General features: G+C 40.9%; 1 protein-coding gene and 2 long non-coding RNA genes across 11 annotated transcripts in view; 1 reads left to right on the top strand and 2 right to left on the bottom strand.

Annotated features, from left to right (window-relative positions):
- The window catches only part of LOC149130881 (uncharacterized), a 78,177-nt gene extending 62,529 nt beyond the window's left edge, over positions 1 to 15,648 (top strand). For 4 of the 9 annotated variants that reach the window (XR_016238682.1, XR_016238680.1, XR_016238679.1 and 1 more), the window contains exons 3-4: positions 1,619 to 1,747; positions 3,027 to 3,153. Coding sequence is in view for 1 of the 9 variants with exons in the window: in XM_089343598.1 (XP_089199724.1) it covers positions 14,360 to 14,618 (259 nt within the window). In the remaining 8 variants the exon portion in view is untranslated. Of the gene's footprint in view, positions 1 to 1,618; positions 1,748 to 3,026; positions 3,154 to 14,359 lie in introns of those variants that run through there. The other 5 variants (XR_016238685.1, XR_016238684.1, XR_016238683.1 and 2 more) reach the window with 2 other exon arrangements.
- The window catches only part of LOC149130882 (uncharacterized), an 87,140-nt gene that overhangs the window by 50,633 nt on the left and 9,517 nt on the right, over positions 1 to 26,990 (bottom strand). The window lies entirely within an intron of this gene.
- On the bottom strand, positions 1,543 to 8,317 carry LOC149130883 (uncharacterized). Its single transcript, XR_016238686.1, has 3 exons — positions 7,797 to 8,317; positions 5,347 to 5,389; positions 1,543 to 1,683 (listed from the first exon to the last, which is right to left on the bottom strand). It is a non-coding gene; the product is annotated as an uncharacterized LOC149130883 (long non-coding RNA).

The raw sequence follows: 26,990 nt of genomic DNA on the forward strand, positions 1-26,990 counted from the left end.
ACACACATTACTAGATTCATAATACACACACACATATTACTAGATTCATAATATATACACACACACTACTAGATTCATAATACACACACACACACACACACATATTACTAGATTCATAATATATACACACAAGCACATACATTACTTGATTCATAATATATACACACAAGCACATACATTACTCGATTCATAATATATACACACAAGCACATACATTACTCGATTCATAATATATACACACAAGCACATACATTACTCGATTCATAATATATACACACAAGCACATACATTACTCGATTCATAATATATACACACAAGCACATACATTACTCGATTCATAATATATACACACAAGCACATACATTACTCGATTCATAATATATACACACAAGCAGACACATTACTCGATTCATCTATATATATAAAAATGAGAATGTCTGTCTGTGTGAATCCCTAAAACTATGCAACCAATTTCATTCAAATTTTACACATGCCTTACTTAGGGTTCCATTTGCGTTTTAGTCAAAAAAAAATTATTAACTTCTTGCAGAGTTCGAGCACACGGCAACATAATATCTCCTCCATTATTTAAGTATTACTTGTCAAAAGTGAAACAAAAACACTAATGTCAAATACTTTCACAATGAAAGTATTCTACTAACTGAAACAATCACATTTCGATACTCTCAGAGAGAGATGTATATGTATACATCCAGATTGGAGCCTGGTGTTGCCATCCGGTTTCACCAGTCCTCAGTCAAGTCGTCCAACCCATGCTAGCATGGAAAGCGGACGTTAAACGATGATGATACATGTATATACATACATACACCCAAATTAGTCATTTGTTTTCTTATCCAAAACTACGTATCTTTATGAAATTATATTCTATATATAACGGCCATAGCTCCCATGAAAATTTATATATTTTTGATGAGCACTATTTGTAACTCAACGGTAGAACAGTGTAAGACTACCCTTTCAGATATACTTACATTGTGATTTCTGCAATGTGGTGCATAAATTGTCAAGTAAATGAGACGCATCTTTGCCTCCACTGATTCACTTGCAAAGTGTTGAGTAAAATTATTTCGTTGCAGACCTCCTTTGGGTCTTTTTATTATCACTACGACACACATAGTCCCCAGTTGGTAACATTGATTTCAAGGCCCTCCTAGATGAGAGACTGGCATTCCACTTAATGTCTAGACTGCGTTTTTAGATTTCATTATATTCTATAACCCGGCCATTTCTGCTAGTAATATATACACACACACACACATTACTAGATCCATAATATATACACACATACATTACTCCATTCATAATATATACACACTTTACTAGGTTCATAATATATATATACATACACACACACACTAGTCGATCAGTGGGAGAACATGGTGGAAGACTCCTAACCTGGGAAGAAGGCGAGAGTCCTTTTATATAAAAGTTGTAGAATCTACATATATAGTATGTAATCATATCTAAAGATTATAGAAACTAAATTATCATACTTTAAATTAAATAAAATAGACACACTTTTTATTATATCAATTTATTTTCATCAACAAAATACACATACAGGATGCCTTCTTGGTTTCTTTTTCATCTCCAGAAACCAAGCAGTTACTCTGGAGGACTGGACAAAGAAGTTAGATTCAAACTGACAAGTTCCTGGACCTGAATATAATAAAATACAAGACGATGACAATATTAATGTGCCAATAAAGAGTTAAAAAACAATGTCTGTTTGTTATTATTTATACATATATTTCACTTTCTTAGAAACTAAATTATCATACTTAACTGTTGTAGAATCTAATCATTATACACACTAAATCATCAAACTTAAATGTTGTAGAATGTAATCATTATAGACACTAAATCATCGAACTTAAATGTTGTAGAATCTAATCATTATAGACACTAAATCATCAAACTTAAATGTTGTAGAATCTAATCATATAGACTGTAATCATTATAGACACTAAATCATCAAACTTGAAGAATGTAATCATTATAGACACTAAATCATCGAACTTAAATGTTGTAGAATCTAATCATTATAGACACTAAATCATCAAACTTAAATGTTGTAGAATCTAATCATATAGACTGTAATCATTATAGACACTAAATCATCAAACTTGAAGAATGTAATCATTATAGACACTAAATCATCGAACTTAAATGTTGTAGAATCTAATCATTATAGACACTAAATCATCAAACTTAAATGTTGTAGAATCTAATCATTATAGACACTAAATCATCAAACTTAAATGTTGTAGAATCTAATCATTATAGACACTAAATCATCAAACTTAAATGTTGTAGAGTCTAATCATTATAGACACTAAATCATCAAACTTAAATGTTGTAGAATCTAATCATTATAGACACTAAATCATCAAACTTATATGTTGTAGAATGTAATCATTATAGACACTAAATCATCGAACTTAAATGTTGTAGAATCTAATCATTATAGACACTAAATCATCAAACTTAAATGTTGTAGAATCTAATCATTATAGACACTAAATTATCATACTTAAATGTTGTAGAATCTAATCATATAGAATGTAATCATTATAGACACTAAATCATCAAACTTAAATGTTGTAGAATGTAATCATTATGGAATCTAAATCATCAAACTTAAATGTTGTAGAATCTAATCATTATAGACACTAAATTATCATACTTAAATGTTGTAGAATCTAATCATATAGAATGTAATCATTATAGACACTAAATCATCAAACTTAAATGTTGTAGAATGTAATCATTATAGACACTAAATCATCAAACTTAAATGTTGTAGAATCAAATCATTATAGACACTAAATCATCAAACTTAAATGTTGTAGAATCTAAATATATATTATGTAATCATATTTAAACATCGTAAACACTAAATTATCATACTTTAAATTAAATAAAATAGACACTTTATTTTATTAATTTATTTTAATTAACAAAATGTCTTGTTCGTTTCTTATATTCTTCTTCTTCTCCAGAAACCAAGCAGTTACTCTGGAGGACTGGACAAAGAAGTTAGCTTCAAATTGATAAGTTCCTGGCTCTGAATATACGAAAATACAAGACGATGAAATATTAAAGTGTCAATAAAAAATTAAAAAACAATGTCTGCTTGTTATTGTTTATACATATATTTCACTTACTGTGAGTAAGTGATCATACTTGGAAACTAAATTATCATATTTAAATGTTGTAGAAACTAATTGTATAGTATGTAATCATATTTATACATTGTGGAAACTAAATTATGATAAAACATGGCGTTCTATCATATGCATGCATGGGTGCAGGACATCACAAGAAGGAAACAAACGTTTTTATTGAAGAGCGAAGGAAAACAGAGAGGCGACACGTTTAAATTTCCCTTCATCAGTTGTCCCGTCTACTCCGCATTTCGAAGGAGTAGTGTGTGTATATATTATGAATCTAGTAATGTTAAATATGTAGAAACGATATGCATGTAAGAGTAAGAAATCCCCAAAATTGTAATGACCGGCATGAACTTTACGGACAACCCAATATTTGCCAATATACATACGTATATATGGCCGGGTGTTCACATTAAACCAAAAATTAAGACTCTTGTGTCAATTTGTTCATGTAAAACTACACCAGTGAAGATGAGTCTATAGTCAAAAGCGAATGCCGTCCTACAAAAGGTAGAAATAAAGCACTTCGTGCTTTTTGTGAACACATTACCAGTTTTCCTTTCAATACCCTACAAATTAAATCCAACCTTAATGTAAAAACCTAATCGAGTTACAGAATGATATAAACCACACCATTAAAGAAGCCGACAAAGGAAGTGCGGTAGTGGTGATGGACACAGAATACTACAAAAAGTGAATATTCTCCACGATGGAAGATAATATTTACTATGAATACAATACAACCCACAGAAGACTCTTTAAAACTTATCCTCTTCAAATATAGACCTAGTCTATTCTATGGATTACCTAAAATACACAAAAATCCAGATATTTGTAAAGCTTGCAGTGTTTCTCCAAGCCTATGCATTAATGATCCTCCCCCTACTGAGACCCATCATTGCTGGCCCTGTTTGTGAAGCCCACCGTTTGAGCAACTTCCTCGACATCTTACTCAAACCGTTTCTAAAATATGTGAAAAGCTGCATCAGGGATGACTTAGACATGCTAAACCGCCTCCCGAAGACAATAAGTGAAGGAACCCTGTTAGTATCATTCGATGTGAATTTGTACAATATAATCCCACACGATTAGGGTATAGAAGCGATGATCACCTTCTGCCTAGAAAAATACCCACAAGAGATGCCAGGACGCATGAACCACAGATTCATAATTGCAGCACTCCTAACACCAACCACCCCACACAGTGGACTGAGTGCTTTTTACGTGGCACCAGCACAGGGGGATTCAATGGTTGGGAAGCAAACTTGTCTATCACATAGCCACACCTGTCAATGCTTCAAGAAAACCTTACTGTATTATTACTTCAATCATTTGGCTTGTATTCCGTACATTAGCCTATGTCCCACATCGTACAACACCGGGTACTGGGGTGGAACCAGCAATGAGCTCCACTGTTGGTTAGGTGTTGCACTTTACAGAGGCCTGTTTCTTTTAGCATGTGACATAATAACTGAATAAATATATATATGTACAGTAATAGCTTAGTTGTATACTGTCAAGGATTCACCAAGTGACAAACAATAAGACCCCAATACCATCAGTTATTAGGCTCACCTAAAGTAACCTAGATTTTCAGTTGGTGATAGTAGCACTGACTGTTGCTAATCTAGATCTATCAATAATTATTCAATACAACAGTAATTATAGAAGCATATCAGGTATATGAATCAAGTAATGTGTGTGTATATATATTATGAATCGAGTAATGTGTGTGCTTGTGTGTATATATTATGAATCGAGTAATGTATGTGCTTGTGTGTATATATTATGAATCGAGTAATGTGTGTGCTTGTGTGTATATATTATGAATCTAGTAGTGTATATATTATGAATCTAGTAATGTGTGTATATATTATGAATCTAGTAATGTGTGTGCTTGTGTGTATATATTATGAATCGAGTAATGTATGTATGTGTATATATTATGAATCGAGTAATGTGTGTATATATTATGAATCGAGTAATGTATGTGCTTGTGTGTATATATTATGAATCGAGTAATGTGTGTGCTTGTGTGTATATATTATGAATATGTATCTATGAACATCAGTTTGTGTGTGTGTGTTTGTATATATTATGAATCTAGTAGTGACTGCATATATGTGTAAGTGTGTGTGTGTGTGCCTACCTTTCCATGTCTTCCTCATCACCTCTTCTTGCAACTTTGAAACCTGATTGGAAAAACAAAAGCCAGTCTTTAAATGTACACTATACCGGATTATGGAATGGAAGAGAATATTATATGTTGGGGTGGGGGCGGGGGCAGGATAGGAAAATGTGGATTTAACGTTTGAGGAGAAATTTGGTAATTTAATGAAACTAATCTAATCTAGCAAAAACGAAATATATTTTAATTAAAATGTATACATAGTCTCTTGCTAAGCTTTCTTACCAGAATAGCCTGCTACTTATTTTGTGTCTTTCATGAGGATGTAAACACCAACACAGACGCACATATATCTGCAGTGGGACTGAATGGTTGGCAAGCAAACTTGTCTATCACATAACCACACCTGTCAATGCTTCAAGAAAACCTTACTGTATTATTATTACTTCAATCATTTGGCTTGTATTCCGTACATTAGCCTATGCCCCACATCGTACGACACCGGGTACTGGAGTGGAACCAGCAATGAGCCCCACTGTTGGTTATGTGTTGCACTTTACAGAGGCCTGTTTCTTTTAATGTAGAGTAATAGCTTAGTTGTATACTGTCAAGGACTCACCAACAGTGACAAACAACAAGACAGCAAAACCATCAGTTATTAGGCTCACCTAAAGTAACCTAGATCTATCAATAATTATTCAATACAACAGTAATTATAGAAGCATATCAGATATACAACTAAGCTATCAGAGAACTGAATTAGTTATGAAGCTGCTGCAATTGATGAAATGGTTGACTAAACTGAAAGGTATAATGAATAAACATTCCAATTGGTCAAAACAACAGGGTCCCAAGTGGTATGCACGAATAAAAGGTGGTAAAAGCTAGAAGGGTAACACGAGTCGAACAAAGAAAAATATATGCATTTCAATGGTCAATAATTAAATTTAAATAAAAGAAAATTTGCTACAGATTCAGTTCAAGATCACAGCTCAGGTTGTCCTCTAAAGAGAAAGACCTATCATTACGAAAAGGGAGCACATAAGAAAATATTGAGGTGTTTGGCCCAAAACATTTACAAATCAAGTACGATTCCCTTAAGCATACATCTGTTTAAATTAGCATTAAAGTGTGTGTGTGTAGGAGGGGGGGGGGCTTTGGATAGGCCTAACCATTCACTAGTATAGCTCATATTCCTCCTCTTCAAATCCTGAATATAATATGCCAATGCAGTAGAATTGGAGTATTTGGCATTCGAAAAAATTCAATAGTGCTGCCAATATATCCCCTAACCAAATTATTCTCCTCTCTAACACTACTACATTTACAGAGATTTTTTTTTTTTATTAAGCAAAAACCCCCTAAGAGGACATAAGTTTCAGGGTCCTTGCATATTTAATAAGGTCTACATTTTCTCCTACAGAGGCATTCCTAAGCGCTGAATCATCAATGCCTGCCCCAGTGACACCTGAGCACTTCCAGCTGCTGTCCTATTTTTATTTTTGTTCTTTGGGGCATGAAAAGAGCACCATGCGAACATGGTTGATGCCAGTAGCCCCTGACTGGCTCCAGATGAAGGACAAGGAATAGAAAAGAGAAAGGAAACCAAGAACTCTAGAGAAAAGAGCAGAGTGATACACAAATGCCCTCACACCAGAATTACACTAATCGGTCTAGAATCCCCAACCAAACATAAAGCCCAGTAACTCCAACAACAGAATATCCACCAATTGATTACACAAACACAATATAAAACATCAACAGGATTTTTAACACTGGACAAATGCAGCGATTGAAGAGAAAATAAACAAGTTTTTATAGTCAGAGATGAAGAGACATTGAAAGTTCCAAGTAGGCAATGGGTTATTACTGATTGAAAAAGCTACAAAGAAAGGAAACTTTGGTGAGGCTATAGACCCATTGGGGACAGAGGTAGATTATTATGGACATTTGTCACCTGTGGTGGATTTATGAAACAGTAGATCCACAGTTTACTTAACAAAGATAATCCAATGATAAGCTTGATGCCAGACACATTTAAATGATACTACTCGGAAGTGATGTTCAGTAGTAGCCATTACATCCTCATATTCATTCGTTCTATGTTTTTACCCCCCACTTGTCTGTACGAGATGTAATGGGCGATAAATGACATTTCATTGCTCTTTCGGTTCGTTGGAGCAAAGTTTTCTTTTCAAAAATATTTATTACATTTGCTTTGTTCTGATTTATAGTAGCTTAATTTTCGACTTAGGATATGTTCAAGTTAGAAAATGGAGATTCACAAACTTGTAATGACCGGCGCGGACAACCGAATATTTGCCAATAGACATACGTATATATATGGCCGGGTGTTCACATTAAACCAAAAATTAAGACTCTTGTGTCAATTTGTTCGTGTAAAACGCATTAAAAGGCGACGGTAAAAGACAATGGGTATAAAAAGAAAAAAGATTCTATTCTTTGCCTACCTTGTTGCAGCCATAATTCTTCAGCGGCTAAAATTACGTTACTTCAATCAGAGAGGGTCGATTCTGGAATGGCTTTACATGTATCAATTACATACATCGATTCGTAAACACTCAATCAGTAAAGCTAGCTGTATTTCTTTAGCCGCAGGTATTTCGTACGAAATGTATGTTTATTTTGTTTTTTTTAAATTAATTAATTATTATTTATTTAATTAATTTCGTCTTTGAGATTTAGGAGGGTTAGGAGTAGGAGGGGGACTGGAGTAGGAGGAAAAATGATAAAGCGAGGTAAAAACCCGCCAGGGTCAATGGTCCGGCAATGAAAGAAGTGAAAGGGGAAGGGGGGCGCGAACCCAGGCAGCCTCGACCACCTGTCGCGCCCCAACGCCCCTTCCACCTCTAGCACCACTGTTCCATCTTACTGGCGGCAATTTTATACGTGAAAATTAGGATTTATAAACCTAACTTTTCGCAGAATTCAATAAAAAAAAAATTATAGAACGACACCTTTTTGAAAAATAAATTGTAGAACGACACCTTTTTGAAAAAATAATTATAGAACACCTTTTTGAAAAAATAATTATAGAACACCTTTTTGATTAAAAAGAAATTTAATTCCTACAATGTTTGTTTGTTTGTTTATAGTTTCAGCTTAGAGCTGCGGCCGTACTGGTGCACCGCCGCCAATTTTCTCTGAGCCTCTTTCATTTGGCTGAGATATTTTAATTTATTTCTTTACATTTCTGATGTCTAGGGATGGATACTGATGTGTATTAGCGAGTTTTCGGGAGAATTTAAAAGGCAAATATGCCTTATCTTGTCTTATTCATTTTTCCCCAGCCAAGTTTGTCCTTTACATGCTCAAATAGAATTGGAGTTTAAATATGACATTTTTTAACTAAATTTCTGTTGGTGTCTCGGTGGTCTTGTGGGTAAAGGCATATGTAGACACCAATAACATTCCGGGCAGGGTTCAATATCACCCAGGGCCTGCACTAAGGAGTCTTATGAAAATTTTTCACTTCATTTTTTATCTCACAGGGACTGACAAACATACACAAACAATTATATATGGAACATAAAACGATTATATATGTATATATACTCTTTTACTTGTTTCAGTCTTTCTTTTGACTGGCCATGCTGGAGCACCCCAGGACTTATTCTATCGGTCTGTTTTGCCGAACCGCTAAGTTATGGGGGGGGGGGACATAAACACACCAGCATCGGTTGTCAATGATCCTCCCCCTACTGACCTGAAACTGAGACCCATCATTGCTGGCCCTGTTTGTGAAAGCCACCGTTTGAGCAACTTCCTCGACATCTTACTGAAACCGTTTCTAAAATATGTGAAAAGCTTCATCAGGGATGACTTAGACATGCTAAAGCACCTCCCGAAGACAATAAGTGAAGGAACCCTGTTAGTATCATTCGATGTGGTGAATTTGTACAATATAATCCCACACGATTAGGGTATAGAAGCGATGATCACCTTCTGGCTAGAAAAATACCCACAAGAGATGCCAGGACGCATGAACCACAGATTCATAATTGCAGCACTCCTAACACCAACCACCCCACACAGTGGACTGAGTGCTTTTTACGTGGCACCAGCACAGGGGGAGGTCAGTTTTGGAAAGGTTTTTACAGCAGGTGTGTGAAATGGGCTAAAAAGCTTGGTTCATCTGTCACATGGGTCCTCTCGCAACATTTATACTGTCCACTTAGGATACACCGACCTAACCTCTGGCCAGAACCGAACGCCAATTTCCCAGAACTCTTGCGGGGTCACCATGTCTGTCCCAAGTGAAAGCCCCAATGCAAAAGTCACACGCACTAGTCGTCCTTCTGCTCACATGTCTGTCCTACTTGCAAGGCCCCTTGACCGTTCATACGTCATCACTTACCTTATACTTCCAACCTATCCCACCATCTTTGTCATATATTATGTGTAGTAAGAGGCTTGCTTCCCAACCACATGGTTCTGGGTTCAATCTCACTGCGTGCCACCTTGAGCAAGTGTCTTCTGCTATAGTCTCAAACCGACCAAAGCCTTGTGAGTGGTTTTGGTGGATGGAAACTGAAAGAAGCCCGTCGAATATATATGTGTGTGTCTCCTCATGTCTGTGTGTCTGTCTCCCATCACTGCTTGATAACTGGTGTTGGTGTTTATGCTCCTATAACCTAGCAGTTCAGCAAAGCAGACCAAAATAAGTGCTGGATTCGATTCATTCGACTAAACAGAATTTTTCAAGGCCATCACTTAGGGGCCGGTGTCGGTTTTTTGACATCCCTATAATGTAGTGGTTATGTAAAAGGAGATTTATGAAAAAAGAAACACCTCCTGTGTTCATAATGTCTACATACATACACACTCATACAAACATGTATATGGGCATACACACACAAACATATATGTGCATGTACGTACTCATATGTATACACATATCCACACTCCAAACACTATTATGACAACTTACTGATTGTCCTATCTATATACATATATAAATAATGCTTTATTTACCTAATATTGAGGTCTCATTCTTTTGTTGTCACTTTATTATTATCATTATATATATATATATATATACATACATACATGTGTGAGCATGTATTGTACACGCCAGTTGAAATTTATAAGAAAACAACAGACAAAGACAGGTGTATGATCAACAAGCAAGTTATATTTGTTTGATGCTTGGCAAAAATGAGCCGACACTCTTCAACAGGAAAGAATGGAGAGCAGGGTATTAAGTAGTACCAGCATTGCTAGAAATAAGACTCTTATTTCAAGCAATGCTGGTACCATTTTGTACCTTCTGTCACTTTAGTGACATCTATAAATTTGCCTTTAGGCTGCTAAATTACTTATAAGTCACCCATATTATTTATATGACTGGCACCTGTGCCAGTGGAGCACTAACAGCACTGTCCAAGCGTGATCATTGCCAGAGCAGCTGTCTGGCTTCCGTGCTAGTGGCCCGTAAATAGCACCATTTGAGCATGATCGATACCAGCATCGCCTTAGTGGCACGTTAGAAAATCATTCGAGCGAGATCGTTGCCAGTGCCACCGGACTGGTTCGTGTGCAGGTGGCACGTAAAATACACCATTTTGAGCGTGGCCGTTGCCAGTACCGCCTGACTGGCCTTCGTGTTGGTGACACGTAAAAGCACCAACTACACTCTCGGAGTGATTGGCGTTAGGAAGGGCACCCGGCTGTAGAAACTCTGCCAAATCAGATTGGAGCCTGGTGTAGCCATCTGGTTTCACTAGTCCTCAGTCAAATCGCCCAACCCATGCTAGCATGGAAAGCGGACATTAAACGATGATGATGACGAATGTGTATTATATATATACTGTGACAATTATAAGGGTAGAAAATTTGGAAAAATTTTCATACCAGTGGCAAGCATGAGTAATAAAAGTCAATAAAGAAACATATTTTCAAATATAAGACTGTATAAGTATTTATACACAGAGAGGTTAACTATAAATAACTTTTGCTTTCATTCTCTTTGGAATTACCTTTTTTTTCGTGGTTTGGCTTTGGCCCCGCTTTCTTGCATGTAAGGCATCCTGCCAAGGGTCACCTCTCTGTGTACAAATACTTATACACTCTTATATATGTAACTGCCCGAAATGGTCTTGCCTTCTGGAACTTGACTGAGGAAAGAAAGCCACGAATGACCCATCCTCTTTGGCCTGTCCTTCTAATTGTTGTTTCTCTTGTCCGCCTTTCAATCATCCATCTGTCCAGATGTTTTAATGCCCTCTCTTCTCTATTGCATTTTTGTTCCATATCTATATATGTGTGTGTGGTAAGTAACTTGTTTACCAACCACATGGTCCCGGGTTCAGTCCCACTGCGTAGTACCTTGGGCAAGTGTCTTCTACTATGGCTTCGAGCCAACCAAAGCCTTGTGAGTGAATTTGGTAGACGGAAACTGAAAAAAGCCCGTAGTATATGTGTATGTGTTTTTGCGTCCCCGTAATTTAGAGGTTCGGTAAAAGAGACTGATAGAATAAGACCTGGGTTCGATTAGCTCGACTAAAGGCGGTGCTCCAGTATGGCCGCAGTGAAGTGATTGAAACAAGTAAAAGAGTATATATATATATATATATATATATATATATATATATATATATATATATATATTGGAGGATTCGTTTTGAAGTTTGAAAATACACCTGAATCTCAAAACGTGTGGTCGTTTGTAAATTTTGTAATAGATGTGTGGTAAGTAGCTTGCTAACAAACCACATGGTTCGGGGTTTAGTCCCACTGCGTGGCATCTTGGGCAAGTGTTTTCTACTATAGCCTCGGGCCGACCAAAGCCTTCGTCTTTCTGGAGTAGTTCTAATGCGACTGAAATTCTATGAGAATGTTTGACTTCGTGGCCATAGAAACGGAAATTAGGAGGACAAAACGCTTTACGTTCTGAGTTCAATTTACACGGGGCATGTAATTGCTAGTGGATTCTCAAATTCGCGAACATTACGGTAGAGAAAGCACTGACAGACACAGTTTTGCTTCCCATTTCTCTACTTCTTAATCTCACAAACGAGGTCGAAATAAACCTTTGAACCACACATGAATAAAAGCAGATATCGGAGATATATTCTCCATATACGGCAATGGATATTACCAATAAGAAGCAGATAACAGAGTTCCGAAATGTTTCCATCGGGATGCCTACATTGACACACCATTCTCCAGTTCTGGAGATGTGGGGATAACTAACACGAGAGTGGCGCGCACATTCTTGGAGAAAAACAAGTTTGTCACTTGAAGGAATGATGTACGCAAATAGACGGGACGTGTACTTTGCAGATGATGGAGCAGTCCCAGATATTTGTAGGGTCACGGCACCGAGATCTATAGAGCTGATGTGAGCGGCAATCAATTTCATATTGACCAGGGTTACGTTGACGCTGGTCCAGGCCCTGTTTCCATAGGAGACTTCTCTCAGCCAGGCACGACTGGTATCAAGTGATGATGGGGCGGCGGACCTTGTCGGGTGATGCTTTCATTGAAGCTGCCTGTTGTCAGGCATTCTGATTGGTAGTGACGACTACAAAGCAAAGTAATGTTGCAGATGTGTGGCATTACGTGTCCATGGGTAATCCCTACCTGCCCTCGACACCACGATGTCCTGTGAATTATGGTTAACAATAGAAGAACAAACTATATGATGCTTTCCGTGGTTATATTTCTCCTATTCTAGTAGGGGATGAGGCAAGATCGCACAAAACACTAACCTTAGCCCTCATCCCTGTCTTTCACTGCTAAACCCAACATTAAACCATGATCAACACTCACAATAAACCTTCATCTTCAATACTGATCCTGTTTAATCTCTACCCTCCCCATCACCGCAAAGCCTAACCCCTAGTTCAAACTTTGATCTCTTACCTCACTAATCTCTCTAAAAACCGTTCACAAATCCCCAAGCTAACCCCTAATAAGGTTTAAAGTCCTGAATCCCAACAACAAACCCTCAACAAAATAAGAAAAACCACTTACCTTTGGCAATTTGCCCCCTATAATACAAAACATGATATGCAAACAACGAGCAAAATATCAAAAACAACATTTGAGGGTCAAATTTTTTTTTAAGGGGTCGAATCATGAAATACACTTGTTTACTAAATACAGTTGTCCTTATACTCACACAGTACATTGCATCCACAAGTCCTCAAACTAATCATTATCATGCGAAATGAAGTTGATGTTTTTATTTATAATACAATCAAATTAATTATTGCAATGAAAATAAGAAATACAGTTAATGTGTATGTGTAACCATCATCATCATTTAACATTCGTTTTCCATGCTGTCATGGGTTGAACTATTTCACATGATCTGAGATGAATTACTACACTTAGCTCTAATGTGTGTTTTGACATGGCTCTCCATATCTGAGAACAGTTTCGGTAACACTGACACTAGTAAAATTACCAAGTAAATTTCAAGGCAGAGCAGATTGCTAGTAGTGAGAGAGGTGGCTTCATCCTCAGCTGTAGTATGATAGAGGGACAGGTAGAGGTGTGTTGCTACAGAGAAAGTACATGACTACCCCGCATATATGTATGTATATAGATAGACATCGATCTCTTGTAATATTGGACTCTATTTTCAATTTTGAAAATCGAGCACTTTCTCATTGACACTATGTTAACATATGCATGATGTGTGCTTTAAAAATACAGTGATTGCACCGGCGCTAATTTCTTCAGATGATGAAAGTCACAGAGGAGATCATAGGCCAACTGATTAGGAAGAGAGTTAATCGAGATGAAATGCAATTTGGTTTTGTATCAGGAAGAAGCACCAGTGATGCTATATTTCTGGTAAGACAACTGCAGAAGAACTACCAAACCAAATATAAACCTCTGTACTTGACTTTTGTTGATATCATAGTCATACAGGCAGACCCTAGGAACACCTCTATGCTGATTACAGGATTACAACACACATACATTACCATTTATTACATTACATTCAATTTCCCATTTATTATTTGTTTTATTATCCATCGTCTTTTCCTTCACATTTCAGGTATACTGAAGACCCTCTTGTCATTGCTTCAATCTGCATAAAGTATTGGGGAAAGCAAACAGTTGTCAGACTTATTTATGACAAAAAGCGAGTCAACATGACCAACGTACTCCATCCTGCAACCGATTGCACCACAAGTTGGCCTGTAAACACTCTGTGGGGTACTGACAAGCCTCATCGATCACACAGAATGTATGCGCCGACCACCTACAACAAATACAACCCCTCCTCACACTTCACTACCATTCCCGACCACTGAGGTGAAAACGTGTTCACCTGGAGAAGTGGCTGCTATAATACTACAGCTCCAGCACATTCAACGTCTGCGACCATCAGCAACTCCCGAAGATGTCTGGCACACCGATCCACTCTATAGCAGATCCCAAAGCTAAACCAGTCACCCACCATACCAGTTCTGGCTCCTTGGCAAGAGGAAGTGAAAGCAGGTCTCGACCAGGACATTCAACTTAGAGTTATCAAGCCTAACCCCATTGGTACACATAATGGTGGTATGCCCCAACAGGTCTGGAAAACCATTGTGAAAAAAGCATCGAATGGCGCACCAGCACTTATCGCCACCCAAAGCCACATCTTTGTGATATATAGCATCAGCTATGAGCTGATATTGGACGGAGGACCTTCTTCCACAATTGGGGAGTGCACCACAGAATCACGTCCGTTGCATTTTCCCCATGACAATAAAGCGCCTCATTACAAACAACACTGACACCAATGGCTTCCTTAGCACAGACAGTTTCCAGCGCACATTGCTACAATACAGAAATACACCTGACCGAGACACACACTTGTTTGTCGCTCTGCACAATAGTGAAGACGGACACAAAAGCCTGACGCACAACGGACACATTGCCCCTTGATCGTCACCCCATTAACTGTCTCTCACACTAATTATCACATTTTCGTTAACCATTTAATACATGTTAATCAGTCTTCTTTGCTTCCCTCAAAAGACTTGGGGGAGGGCATAGAGGATTAGAACAAAACACACATATATTATCATTTATCACATTACATTCAATTAGCCATACATTATTCGTTTCGTTATCCATCATGTTTTTCTTCACGTTTCAGGTATACTGAGGACCTTTTTTTTCCTTCAATCTGTGTAGTTCCCAGAACTAGGGAACAAATTTCTCATGGGGAAGTAAGGTCTAGAATCGAAAGGCCATAGAGTTAACCTACCAAAAACCCAAATCTTAATAAGTAGGAAAGTAGACAAATCAGGTAGATGGTAATGCTCAATCTGTAAGAAACGGGTAGGTAGAAATTCCATAAGATGTACTTGGTGTAACACATAAGGTGTAGCAATATCAGAGAAAGGTAAACTGGGAAAATACGTTTTGTATGTGAAAGGTGCACAGGTACAACAAGTACAAAAAAGTGGACTTCATCAAATGCCAGAAAGAGTACAATAGAGGTAGTTGATAACTTATGTTATCAAAGTGACTGAGTTAGTAGCAGAGGTGGATGAACCAAGAGTGTGGCTGCGAGAATAAAAATAGGCTGAGAAAATTCAGAGATCTCCTTTCTCTGTTGGTAACTAATGGTCTCTCCTTCAGAGTGAAAGGCAAATTTATGATGCCTGTATGCAGATAGCAATGCTACATGGCAGTGAAACATGGGCTGTAACTGCTGAGGACATGCGTAAGCTCGCAAGGAATGAAGCGAGTATGCTCCGTTGAATGTGTAATGTCAGTGTGCATACCCGTCAGAGTATAAGTATCTTGAGAGAAAAGCTGAACATAAGAAGCATCAGTTGTAGTGTGCAAGAGAGACGATTGTGCTGGTATGGACATGTGGTGAGAATGGATGAGAATAGCTGCGTGAAAAAGTGCCACACCCTAACAGTTGAGGGAACCCGTGGAAGAGGTAGGCCCAGGAAGACCTGTGCTGAGGTGGTGAGGCAAGACCTAAGAACATTGGGCCTCACCGAGGCGATGACTACTGACCGAGACCTTTGGAAATGTGCTGAGCGTGAGAAGACCCAGCAAGCCAGGTGAGATCGTTGCCAGTGCTCCTGGACTGGCTCTTGTGCAGGTGGCACATATAAGACACCATTTTGAGCGTGGCCATTGCCAGTACCACCTGACTGGCCTTCGTGCGGGTGACACGTAAAAGCACAGGCAAAGAACATAGGTACAAGATTTTCTGGGCAGGGAACACTGACGGGGTCGGGGGCGTAAGAATACTTCTAGCAGAGAAATGGGTGGATAAGGTAATCGAGGTAGTTAGAGTATGTGACAGAGTACTTAAGATTAGACTAGTGCTTCATCATAGATTAGCTACTGTCATCTCAGCCTATGCCCCTCAACCGGGGCTCCCGGATGGGCTGAAAGACCAATTCTATGACACCCTCTTGCAAACTACCTCGTCGACGAGTGACAGGGACCTTCTCTTTGTGGCTGGAGACTTCAATGGTCATGTCGGAGGTCGTGCTGGAGGCTTCCATGGTTTACATGGAGGCTATGGCTTCGGTTTCCCCAACGAGGAGGGAACCAGACTGCTGGAGTTCTGTGATGCAACCGATCTTATGGTCTGCGATACCAACATCAGGAAACCTGACAGTCACCTAGTCACCTACCGATCTGGCAGACACTGTAGCCAAATCGACTACATCCTCGCCAGAAATAGGGAAAGAGAGCGGCTTATAAATGCCAAAACCTTCCCTGGCGAAGAATGTATCCCACAACATAGATTAGTAGTTAGCGACTTCAGGATCAAGGCAAAGTGGGTGCCCAGAAGTAGACCGGCTTGGAGGAGAAGGGTGTGGAAGATTAAAGACCCTACAAATGGACAGAGACTTAGAGACAAGTTACTTGAAGCATTTGACGAAATAGAAGGGGATATAGCATTATACAACGTGGAAGACAATTGGAGATTTCTGCGGGACAACCTGTTGAGAGCCACCGACCAGATCTGTGGCTGGTGTAAGGTCCCCTCTCGACCCAGAGTAACGTGGTGGTGGAACAAGGAGGTAGACAGGGCTATTAGACAAAATAAACAGGCTTGGAAGGACTGGAAGAACGGTGGTAGCAGGGAATTGTACCAATCTGCCAGAACGGAAGCTAGGCGACAGGTTTATTTAGCCAGACGGGAAGCAGATAAGAAAAGATTTCCCAATGTTCAGCGCCGTGAGGACCAGAGACTAGAGGTATTTCGTGTTGCAAGACAGTGTAGGAGAGAGAATAGTGATGTCGTAGGAGAGAAATGTGTTCGCATGGATGATGGTATGCTTGCACTAAATGAGGCTGCAAAGAAAGAGGTCTGGAGATGCCACTACGATAGATTGCTTAATAAAGAGAATGAGTGGGAGAAAGAGAGCCTGCCATATGTCGACCCAACAGAGGGACCAGCTATCCGAGTTGATAGTACCAGGGTAGATAAAGCTTTCGTTGAAATGGAGAAAGCCTTTGACAGGGTCCCCCGATCCCTTATCTGGTGGTCAATGAGGAAACTTGGGATATAAGAACGGTTAGTGAGAGCTGTGCGAGCCATGTACAGAGATGCTGCCAGTAAGGTGAGGGTTGGAAATGAGTACAGCAATGAATTCCGGGTAGAGGTAAGTGACCACCAAGGTTCCGTCCTCAGCCCCCTCCTATTTATCATAGTCCTCCAGGCAATCACAGAGGAATTCAAGACAGGTTGCCCCTGGGAGCTCCTCTGTGCTGATGACCTTGCACTAATTGCGGAGTCACTTTCAGAACTAGAGGAGAAGTTTCGGGTGTGGAAGCAAGGACTAGAATCGAAGGGCCTTAGAGTCAACCTAGCTAAAACCAAAATCGTAATAAGTAGGAAGGTAGATAAAACACAAACCCCTTCAGGTAGATGGCCCTGCTCAGTATGTAGAAAAGGAGTAGGTAGTAACTCTATAAGATGTACCCGGTGCAAGCTATGGACACATAAGAGGTGCAGCAATATCAAAGGCAGGTTAACTAGGAAGTTAGTTTTTGTATGTGGCAGATGTTCAGGTGCAATAAACACTGTAAACAAACAGGAAACAACTTCTATCTCATTCCAGGGAGAAAAACTAGAGGTAGTCGATAGCTTCCGCTATCTGGGTCACCAAATTAGTAGTGGGGGTGGGTGCGCTGAAAGTGTAGCTGCTAGAATAAGAATAGCCTGGGCAAAGTTTAGAGAGCTCTTACCTCTGCTGGCGACAAAGGGACTCTCACTCAGAGTAAAAGGCAGACTGTATGACGCATGTGTACGAACAGCCATGCTACATGGCAGTGAAACATGGGCTGTAACTGCTGAGGACATGCGTAAGCTCACAAGGAATGAAGCCAGTATGCTCCGTTGGATGTGTAATGTCAGTGTGCATACCTGTCAGAGTGTAAGTATCTTGAGAGAAAAGCTGAACATAAGAAGCATCAGTTGTGGTGTGCAAGAGAGACGATTGCGCTGGTATTGACATGTGGTGACGATGGATGAGGATAGCTGCGTAAAAAAAGTGCCACAACCTAACAGTTGAGGGAACCCGTGGAAGAGGTAGGCCCAGGAAGACCTGTGCTGAGGTGGTGAGGCAAGACCTAAGAACATTGGGCCTCACCGAGGCGATGACTACTGACCGAGACCTTTGGAAATGTGCTGTGCGTGAGAAGACCCAGCAAGGCAGGTGAGATCGTTGCCAGTGCTCCTGGACTGGCTCTTGTGCAGGTGGCACATATAAGACACCATTTTGAGCGTGGCCATTGCCAGTACCACCTGACTGGCCTTCGTGCGGGTGACACGTAAAAGCACCCACTACACTCTCTGAGTGGTTGGCGTTAGGAAGGGCATCCAGCTGTAGAAACTCTGCCAAATTAGATTGGAGCCTGGTGTTGCCATCTGGTTTCACCAGTCCTCAGTCAAATCGTCCAACCCATGCTAGCATGGAAAGCGGACGTTAAACGATGATGATGATGATGATGATGACACTATAATACAAAAGCAGTCTATACGCTGTTAGAAACTGCAGCCGAATCGCCTTCCTTCTTTGAACGAAGGACAAACGAGATCAGGTTAGTATTAGATGCAAATAGGATGCTCACATTTGGAACTCTACATTATCATTGGTTCTGCTGGATCTGGACTGACCTGGGGTTAAACAACCATAGCCACGAACACTAGCTACTATACTATACATTAGCAATTGTAGGAGAGAGAGAGAGAGAGAGAGAGAGAGAGAGAGAGAGAGAGAGAGAGAGACAATGAGAGGAAGATAGGGGTGGGTGAACAGAAAGTGTTCCTAAAATTTCATTTTTTACAAAGAGTTTGTGTATGTCTTGTTGTAATTGAGGAAGCTTTCTGTTGTGTGAGTTCAAACCTTGCTGAAGTCAGCTTTGCTTTTATCCCGGTGGGGTTGAGAAATAACCCCCACCCCAGTCTTCGACAAAAGAAATCAATAGATTCACGACAAGGCTTACAAAGAATACGTTCTGGGGTCGATTCGTTCGATTAAAGGCGGTGCTCCAGCATGGCTACAGTCAAATTAGTATGTGTGTGTGTGTGTGTGTGTGTGTGTGTGTGTGTGTGTACATCTAGATGTACGACTACTGCTGCGTGAGCCCAGTCTGTTTTTATGGGATTCAGTCAGTTTCCAGTTCAGTGATTCACCAGCCACTCTACTAAGAGTTACAAGTTAGTATATTACTGAGTATATACTATAAAGAACAATACCCTATTATGAAACAGTTACAGTAGGGTCCCACTTATGTAATTAGCGGCAGTAGAAGGATTTCGAGTAACTCTGATTATTCATGCAATTGGCAAACAAAATCTCCCCGTGTGGTTTTGCTAATTTAAACTTATATAGCAAGGGAGATAACTCCAATTCGACCAGTTGATCAGAAACTGCATAGAGATGGCAACCCAAAGCATAAATACATGTTTTCTGGCTAGAAATAGCAGCCAAATCTCCTTCAAATAACACCCTACTCTCTTATCTATGTATATATATATATGAGCCAATGAGGGAGGCCTCTACATGGTAGCTAGACATGCTAGAAATAGCAACCAAATCTCCCTCAAAGCATACCCTACTCTCTTATCTATGTATATTTGTATGTATGAGCCAATGAGGGAGGCCTCTACATGGTAGCTAGACCTGCTAGAAATAGCAACCAAATCTCCCTCAAATCACACCCTACTCTCTTATCTATGTATATATGTATGTATTGAGATGCTTGAACGGAGACGCGTAGATATGTGCTGCATCCAGGAAGTAAGATGGAGAGGAGGTTCCTCACAGGCAAAGAACATAGGTACAAGATTTTCTGGGCAGGGAACACTGACGGGGTCGGGGGCGTAAGAATACTTCTAGCAGAGAAATGGGTGGATAAGATAATCGAGGTAGTTAGAGTATGTGACAGAGTACTTAAGATTAGACTAGTGCTTCATCATAGATTAGCTACTGTCATCTCAGCCTATGCCCCTCAGCCGGGGCTCCCGGATGGGCTGAAAGACCAATTCTATGACACCCTCTTGCAAACTACCTCGTCGACGAGTGACAGGGACCTTCTCTTTGTGGCTGGAGACTTCAATGGTCATGTCGGAGGTCGTGCTGGAGGCTTCCATGGCATACATGGAGGCTATGCCTTCGATTACCGCAACGAGGAGGGAACCATACTGCTGGAGTTCTGTGATGCAACCGATCTTATGGTCTGCAATACCAACTTCAGGAAACCTGACAATCACCTAGTCACCTACCGATCTGGCAGACACTGTAGCCAAATCGACTACATCCTCGCCAGAAATAGGGAAAGAGAGCGGCTTATAAATGCCAAAACCTTCCCTGGCGAAGAATGTATCCCACAACATAGATTAGTAGATAGCGACTTCAGGATCAAGGCAAAATGGGTGCCCAGAAGTAGACCGGCTTGGAGGAGAAGGGTGTGGAAGCTTAAAGACCCTACAAATGGACAGAGACTTAGAGACAAGTTACTTGAAGCATTTGACAAAATAGAAGGGCATATAGCATTATACAACGTGGAAGACAATTGGAGATTTCTGCGGGAAAACCTGTTGAGAGCCACCGACCAGATCTGTGGCTGGTGTAAGGTCCCCTCTCGACCCAGAGTAACGTGGTGGTGGAACAAGGAGGTAGACAGGGTTATTAGACAAAAGAAACAGGCTTGGAAGGACTGGAAGAACGGTGGTAGCAGGGAATTGTACCAATCTGCCAGAACGGAAGCTAGGCGACAGGTTTATTTAGCCAGAGGGGAAGCAGATAAGAAAAGATTTCCCAATGTTCTGCGCCGTGAGGACCAAAGACTAGAGGTATTTCGTGTTGCAAGACAGTGTAGGAGAGAGAATAGTGATGTCGTAGGAGAGAAATGTGTTCGCATGGATGATGGTATGCTTGCACTAAATGAGGCTGCAAAGAAAGAGGTCTGGAGATGCCACTACGATAGATTGCTTAATAAAGAGAATGAATGGGAGAAAGAGAGCCTGCCATATGTCGACCCAACAGAGGGACCAGCTTTCCGAGTTGATAGTACCAGGGTAGATAAAGCAATTAAGAGTATGAAGACAGGGAAAGCCCCCGGCCCATCAGGAATCACTGCAGAGATGCTCAAAATATCTGGCAGTGTTGGCTACAGCATAGTCACCCGTATTACGAACCAGGTGTTGCACGAAGGAGTCATACCCAATGACTGGTGTAGCAGCACCATAGTCAACTGCTACAAAGGTAAAGGTGACGCTTTAGATACAAATAACTACAGAGGCATCAAGCTGTTAGATCAGGTTATGAAAGTTACGGAGAGGGTCATAGCCCAACTAATTAGGGAGCGAATCAATTTAGATGAGATGCAGTTTGGGTTCGTGCCAGGTAAAAGCACTACTGATGCCATATTTCTAGTAAGACAGCTGCAGGAGAAATACCTAACCAAGGATAAACCTCTGTACCTGGCTTTCGTTGAAATGGAGAAAGCCTTTGACAGGGTCCCCCGATCCCTTATCTGGTGGTCAATGAGGAAACTTGGGATATAAGAACGGTTAGTGAGAGCTGTGCGAGCCATGTACAGAGATGCTGCCAGTAAGGTGAGGGTTGGAAATGAGTACAGCAATGAATTCCGGGTAGAGGTAAGTGTCCACCAAGGTTCCGTCCTCAGCCCCCTCCTATTTATCATAGTCCTCCAGGCAATCACAGAGGAATTCAAGACAGGTTGCCCCTGGGAGCTCCTCTGTGCTGATGACCTTGCACTAATTGCGGAGTCACTTTCAGAACTAGAGGAGAAGTTTCGGGTGTGGAAGCAAGGACTAGAATCGAAGGGCCTTAGAGTCAACCTAGCTAAAACCAAAATCGTAATAAGTAGGAAGGTAGATAAAACACAAACCCCTTCAGGTAGATGGCCCTGCTCAGTATGTAGAAAAGGAGTAGGTAGTAACTCTATAAGATGTACCCGGTGCAAGCTATGGACACATAAGAGGTGCAGCAATATCAAAGGCAGGTTAACTAGGAAGTTAGTTTTTGTATGTGGCAGATGTTCAGGTGCAATAAACACTGTAAACAAACAGGAAACAACTTCCATCTCATTCCAGGGAGAAAAACTAGAGGTAGTCGATAGCTTCCGCTATCTGGGTCACCAAATTAGTAGTGGGGGTGGGTGCGCTGAAAGTGTAGCTGCTAGAATAAGAATAGCCTGGGCAAAGTTTAGAGAGCTCTTACCTCTGCTGGCGACAAAGGGACTCTCACTCAGAGTAAAAGGCAGACTGTATGACGCATGTGTACGAACAGCCATGCTACATGGCAGTGAAACATGGGCTGTAACTGCTGAGGACATGCGTAAGCTCACAAGGAATGAAGCCAGTATGCTCCGTTGGATGTGTAATGTCAGTGTGCATACCTGTCAGAGTGTAAGTATCTTGAGAGAAAAGCTGAACATAAGAAGCATCAGTTGTGGTGTGCAAGAGAGACGATTGCGCTGGTATTGACATGTGGTGACGATGGATGAGGATAGCTGCGTAAAAAAGTGCCACAACCTAACAGTTGAGGGAACCCGTGGAAGAGGTAGGCCCAGGAAGACCTGTGCTGAGGTGGTGAGGCAAGACCTAAGAACATTGGGCCTCACCGAGGCGATGACTACTGACCGAGACCTTTGGAAATGTGCTGTGCGTGAGAAGACCCAGCAAGCCAGGTGAGATCGTTGCCAGTGCTCCTGGACTGGCTCTTGTGCAGGTGGCACATATAAGACACCATTTTGAGCGTGGCCATTGCCAGTACCACCTGACTGGCCTTCGTGCGGGTGACACGTAAAAGCACCCACTACACTCTCTGAGTGGTTGGCGTTAGGAAGGGCATCCAGCTGTAGAAACTCTGCCAAATTAGATTGGAGCCTGGTGTTGCCATCTGGTTTCACCAGTCCTCAGTCAAATCGTCCAACCCATGCTAGCATGGAAAGCGGACGTTAAACGATGATGATGATGATGATGATGATGACACTATAATACAAAAGCAGTCTATACGCTGTTAGAAACTGCAGCCAAATCGCCTTCCTTCTTTGAACGAAGGACAAACGAGATCAGGTTAGTATTAGATGCAAACAGGATGGTCACATTTGGAACTCTACATTATCATTGGTTCTGCTGGATCTGGACTGACCTGGGGTTAAACAACCATAGCCACGAATACTAGCTACTATACTATACATTAGAAATTGTAGGGAAGAGAGAGAGAGAGAGAGAGAGAGAGAGAGAGAGATAGAGAGAGAGAGAGAGAGAGAGAGAGAGATTGACAATGAGAGGAAGATAGGGGTGGGTGAACAGAAAGTGTTCCTAAAATTTCATTTTTTACAAAGAGTTTTTGTATGTCTTGTTGTAATTGAGGAAGCTTTCTGTTGTGTGAATTCAAACCTTGCTGAAGTCAGCTTTGCTTTTATCCCTGTGGGGTTGAGAAATAACCCCCACCGCAGTCTTCGACAAAAGAAATCAATAGATTCACGACAAGGCTTACAACGAATACGTTCTGGGGGTCGATTCTTTCGATTAAAGGCGGTGCTCCAGCATGGCTACAGTCAAATTAGTATGTGTGTGTGTGTGTATGTGTGTGTGTATGTACATTTAGATGTATGACTACTGCTGCGTGAGCCCAGTCTGTTTTTATGGGATTCAGTCAGTTTCCAGTTCAGTGATTCAACAGCCACTCTACTAAGAGTTACAAGTTAGTATATTACTGAGTATACTAAAAAGAACAATACCCTATTATGAAACAGGTACAGTAGGGTCCCACTTATGTAATTAGCGGCAGTAGAAGGATTTCGAGTAACTCTGATTATTCATGCAATTGGCAAACAAAATCTCCCCGTGTGGTTTTGCTAATTTAAACTTATATAGCAAGGGAGATAACTCCAATTCGACCAGTTGATCAGAAACTGCATAGAGATGGCAACCCAAAGCATAAATACATGTTTTCTGGCTAGAAATAGCAGCCAAATCTCCTTCAAATAACACCCTACTCTCTTATCTATGTATATATTTATGGGCCAATGAGGGAGGCCTCTACATGGTAGCTAGACATGCTAGAAATAGCAACCAAATCTCCCTCAAATAATTACCCTACTCTCTTATCTATGTATATTTGTATGTATGAGCCAATGAGGGAGGCCGCTACATGGTAGCTAGACCTGCTAGAAATAGCAACCAAATCTCCCGCAAATCACACCCTACTCTCTTATCTATGTATATATGTATGTATTGAGATGCTTGAACGGAGACGCGTAGATATGTGCTGCATCCAGGAAGTAAGATGGAGAGGAGGTTCCTCACAGGCAAAGAACATAGGTACAAGATTTTCTGGGCAGGGAACACTGACGGGGTCGGGGGCGTAGGAATACTTCTAGCAGAGAAATGGGTGGATAAGGTAATCGAGGTAGTTAGAGTATGTGACAGAGTACTTAAGATTAGACTAGTGCTTCACCATAGATTAGCTACTGTCATCTCAGCCTATGCCCCTCAACCGGGGCTCCCAGATGGGCTGAAAGACCAATTCTATGACACCCTCTTGCAAACTACCTCGTCGACGAGTGACAGGGACCTTCTCTTTGTGGCTGGAGACTTCAATGGTCATGTCGGAGGTCGTGCTGGAGGCTTCCATGGTATACATGGAGGCTATGGCTTCGGTTTTCGCAACGAGGAGGGAACCAGACTGCTGGAGTTCTGTGATGCAACCGATCTTATGGCCTGCAATACCAACATCAGGAAACCTGAGTCACCTAGTCACCTACCGATGTGGCAGACACTCTAGCCAAATCAACTACATCCTCGCCAGAAATAGGGAAAGAGAGCGGCTTATAAATGCCAAAACCTTCCCTGGCGAAGAATGTATCCCACAACATAGATTAGTAGTTAGCGACTTCAGGATCAAGGCAAAATGGGTGCCCAGAAGTAGACCGGCTTGGAGGAGAAGGGTGTGGAAGCTTAAAGACCCTACAAATGGACAGAGACTTAGAGACAAGTTACTTGAAGCATTTGACGAAATAGAAGGGGATATAGCATTATACAACGTGGAAGACAATTGGAGATTTCTGCGGGACAACCTGTTGAGAGCCACCGACCAGATCTGTAGCTGGTGTAATGTCCCCTCTCGACCCAGAGTAACGTGGTGGTGGAACAAGGAGGTAGACAGGGCTATCAGACAAAAGAAACAGGCTTGGAAGGACTGGAAGAACGGTGGTAGCAGGGAATTGTACCAATCTGCCAGAACGGAAGCTAGGCGACAGGTTTATTTAGCCAGAGGGGAAGCAGATAAGAAAAGATTTCCCAATGTTCTGCGCCGTGAGGACCAAAGACTAGAGGTATTTCGTGTTGCAAGACAGTGTAGGAGAGAGAATAGTGATGTCGTAGGAGAGAAATGTGTTCGCATGGATGATGGTATGCTTGCACTAAATGAGGCTGCAAAGAAAGAGGTCTGGAGATGCCACTACGATAGATTGCTTAATAAAGAGAATGAATGGGAGAAAGAGAGCCTGCCATATGTCGACCCAACAGAGGGACCAGCTATCCGAGTTGATAGTACCAGGGTAGATAAAGCAATTAAGAGTATGAAGACAGGGAAAGCCCCCGGCCCATCAGGAATCACTGCAGAGATGCTCAAAATATCTGGCAGTGTTGGCTACAGCCTAGTCACCCGTATTACGAACCAGGTGTTGCACGAAGGAGTCATACCCAATGACTGGTGTAGCAGCACCATAGTCAACTGCTACAAAGGTAAAGGTGACGCTTTAGATACAAATAACTACAGAGGCATCAAGCTGTTAGATCAGGTTATGAAAGTTACGGAGAGGGTCATAGCCCAACTAATTAGGGAGCGAATCAATTTAGATGAGATGCAGTTTGGGTTCGTGCCAGGTAAAAGCACTACTGATGCCATATTTCTAGTAAGACAGCTGCAGGAGAAATACCTAACCAAGGATAAACCTCTGTACCTGGCTTTCGTTGAAATGGAGAAAGCCTTTGACAGGGTCCCCCGATCCCTTATCTGGTGGTCAATGAGGAAACTTGGGATATAAGAACGGTTAGTGAGAGCTGTGCGAGCCATGTACAGAGATGCTGCCAGTAAGGTGAGGGTTGGAAATGAGTACAGCATTGAATTCCGGGTAGAGGTAAGTGTCCACCAAGGTTCCGTCCTCAG

This window comes from Octopus bimaculoides, chromosome 27 (assembly GCF_046866305.1).
Source record: "Octopus bimaculoides isolate indiv1 chromosome 27, ASM4686630v1, whole genome shotgun sequence".
Lineage (NCBI taxonomy): Eukaryota > Metazoa > Mollusca > Cephalopoda > Octopoda > Octopodidae > Octopus > Octopus bimaculoides.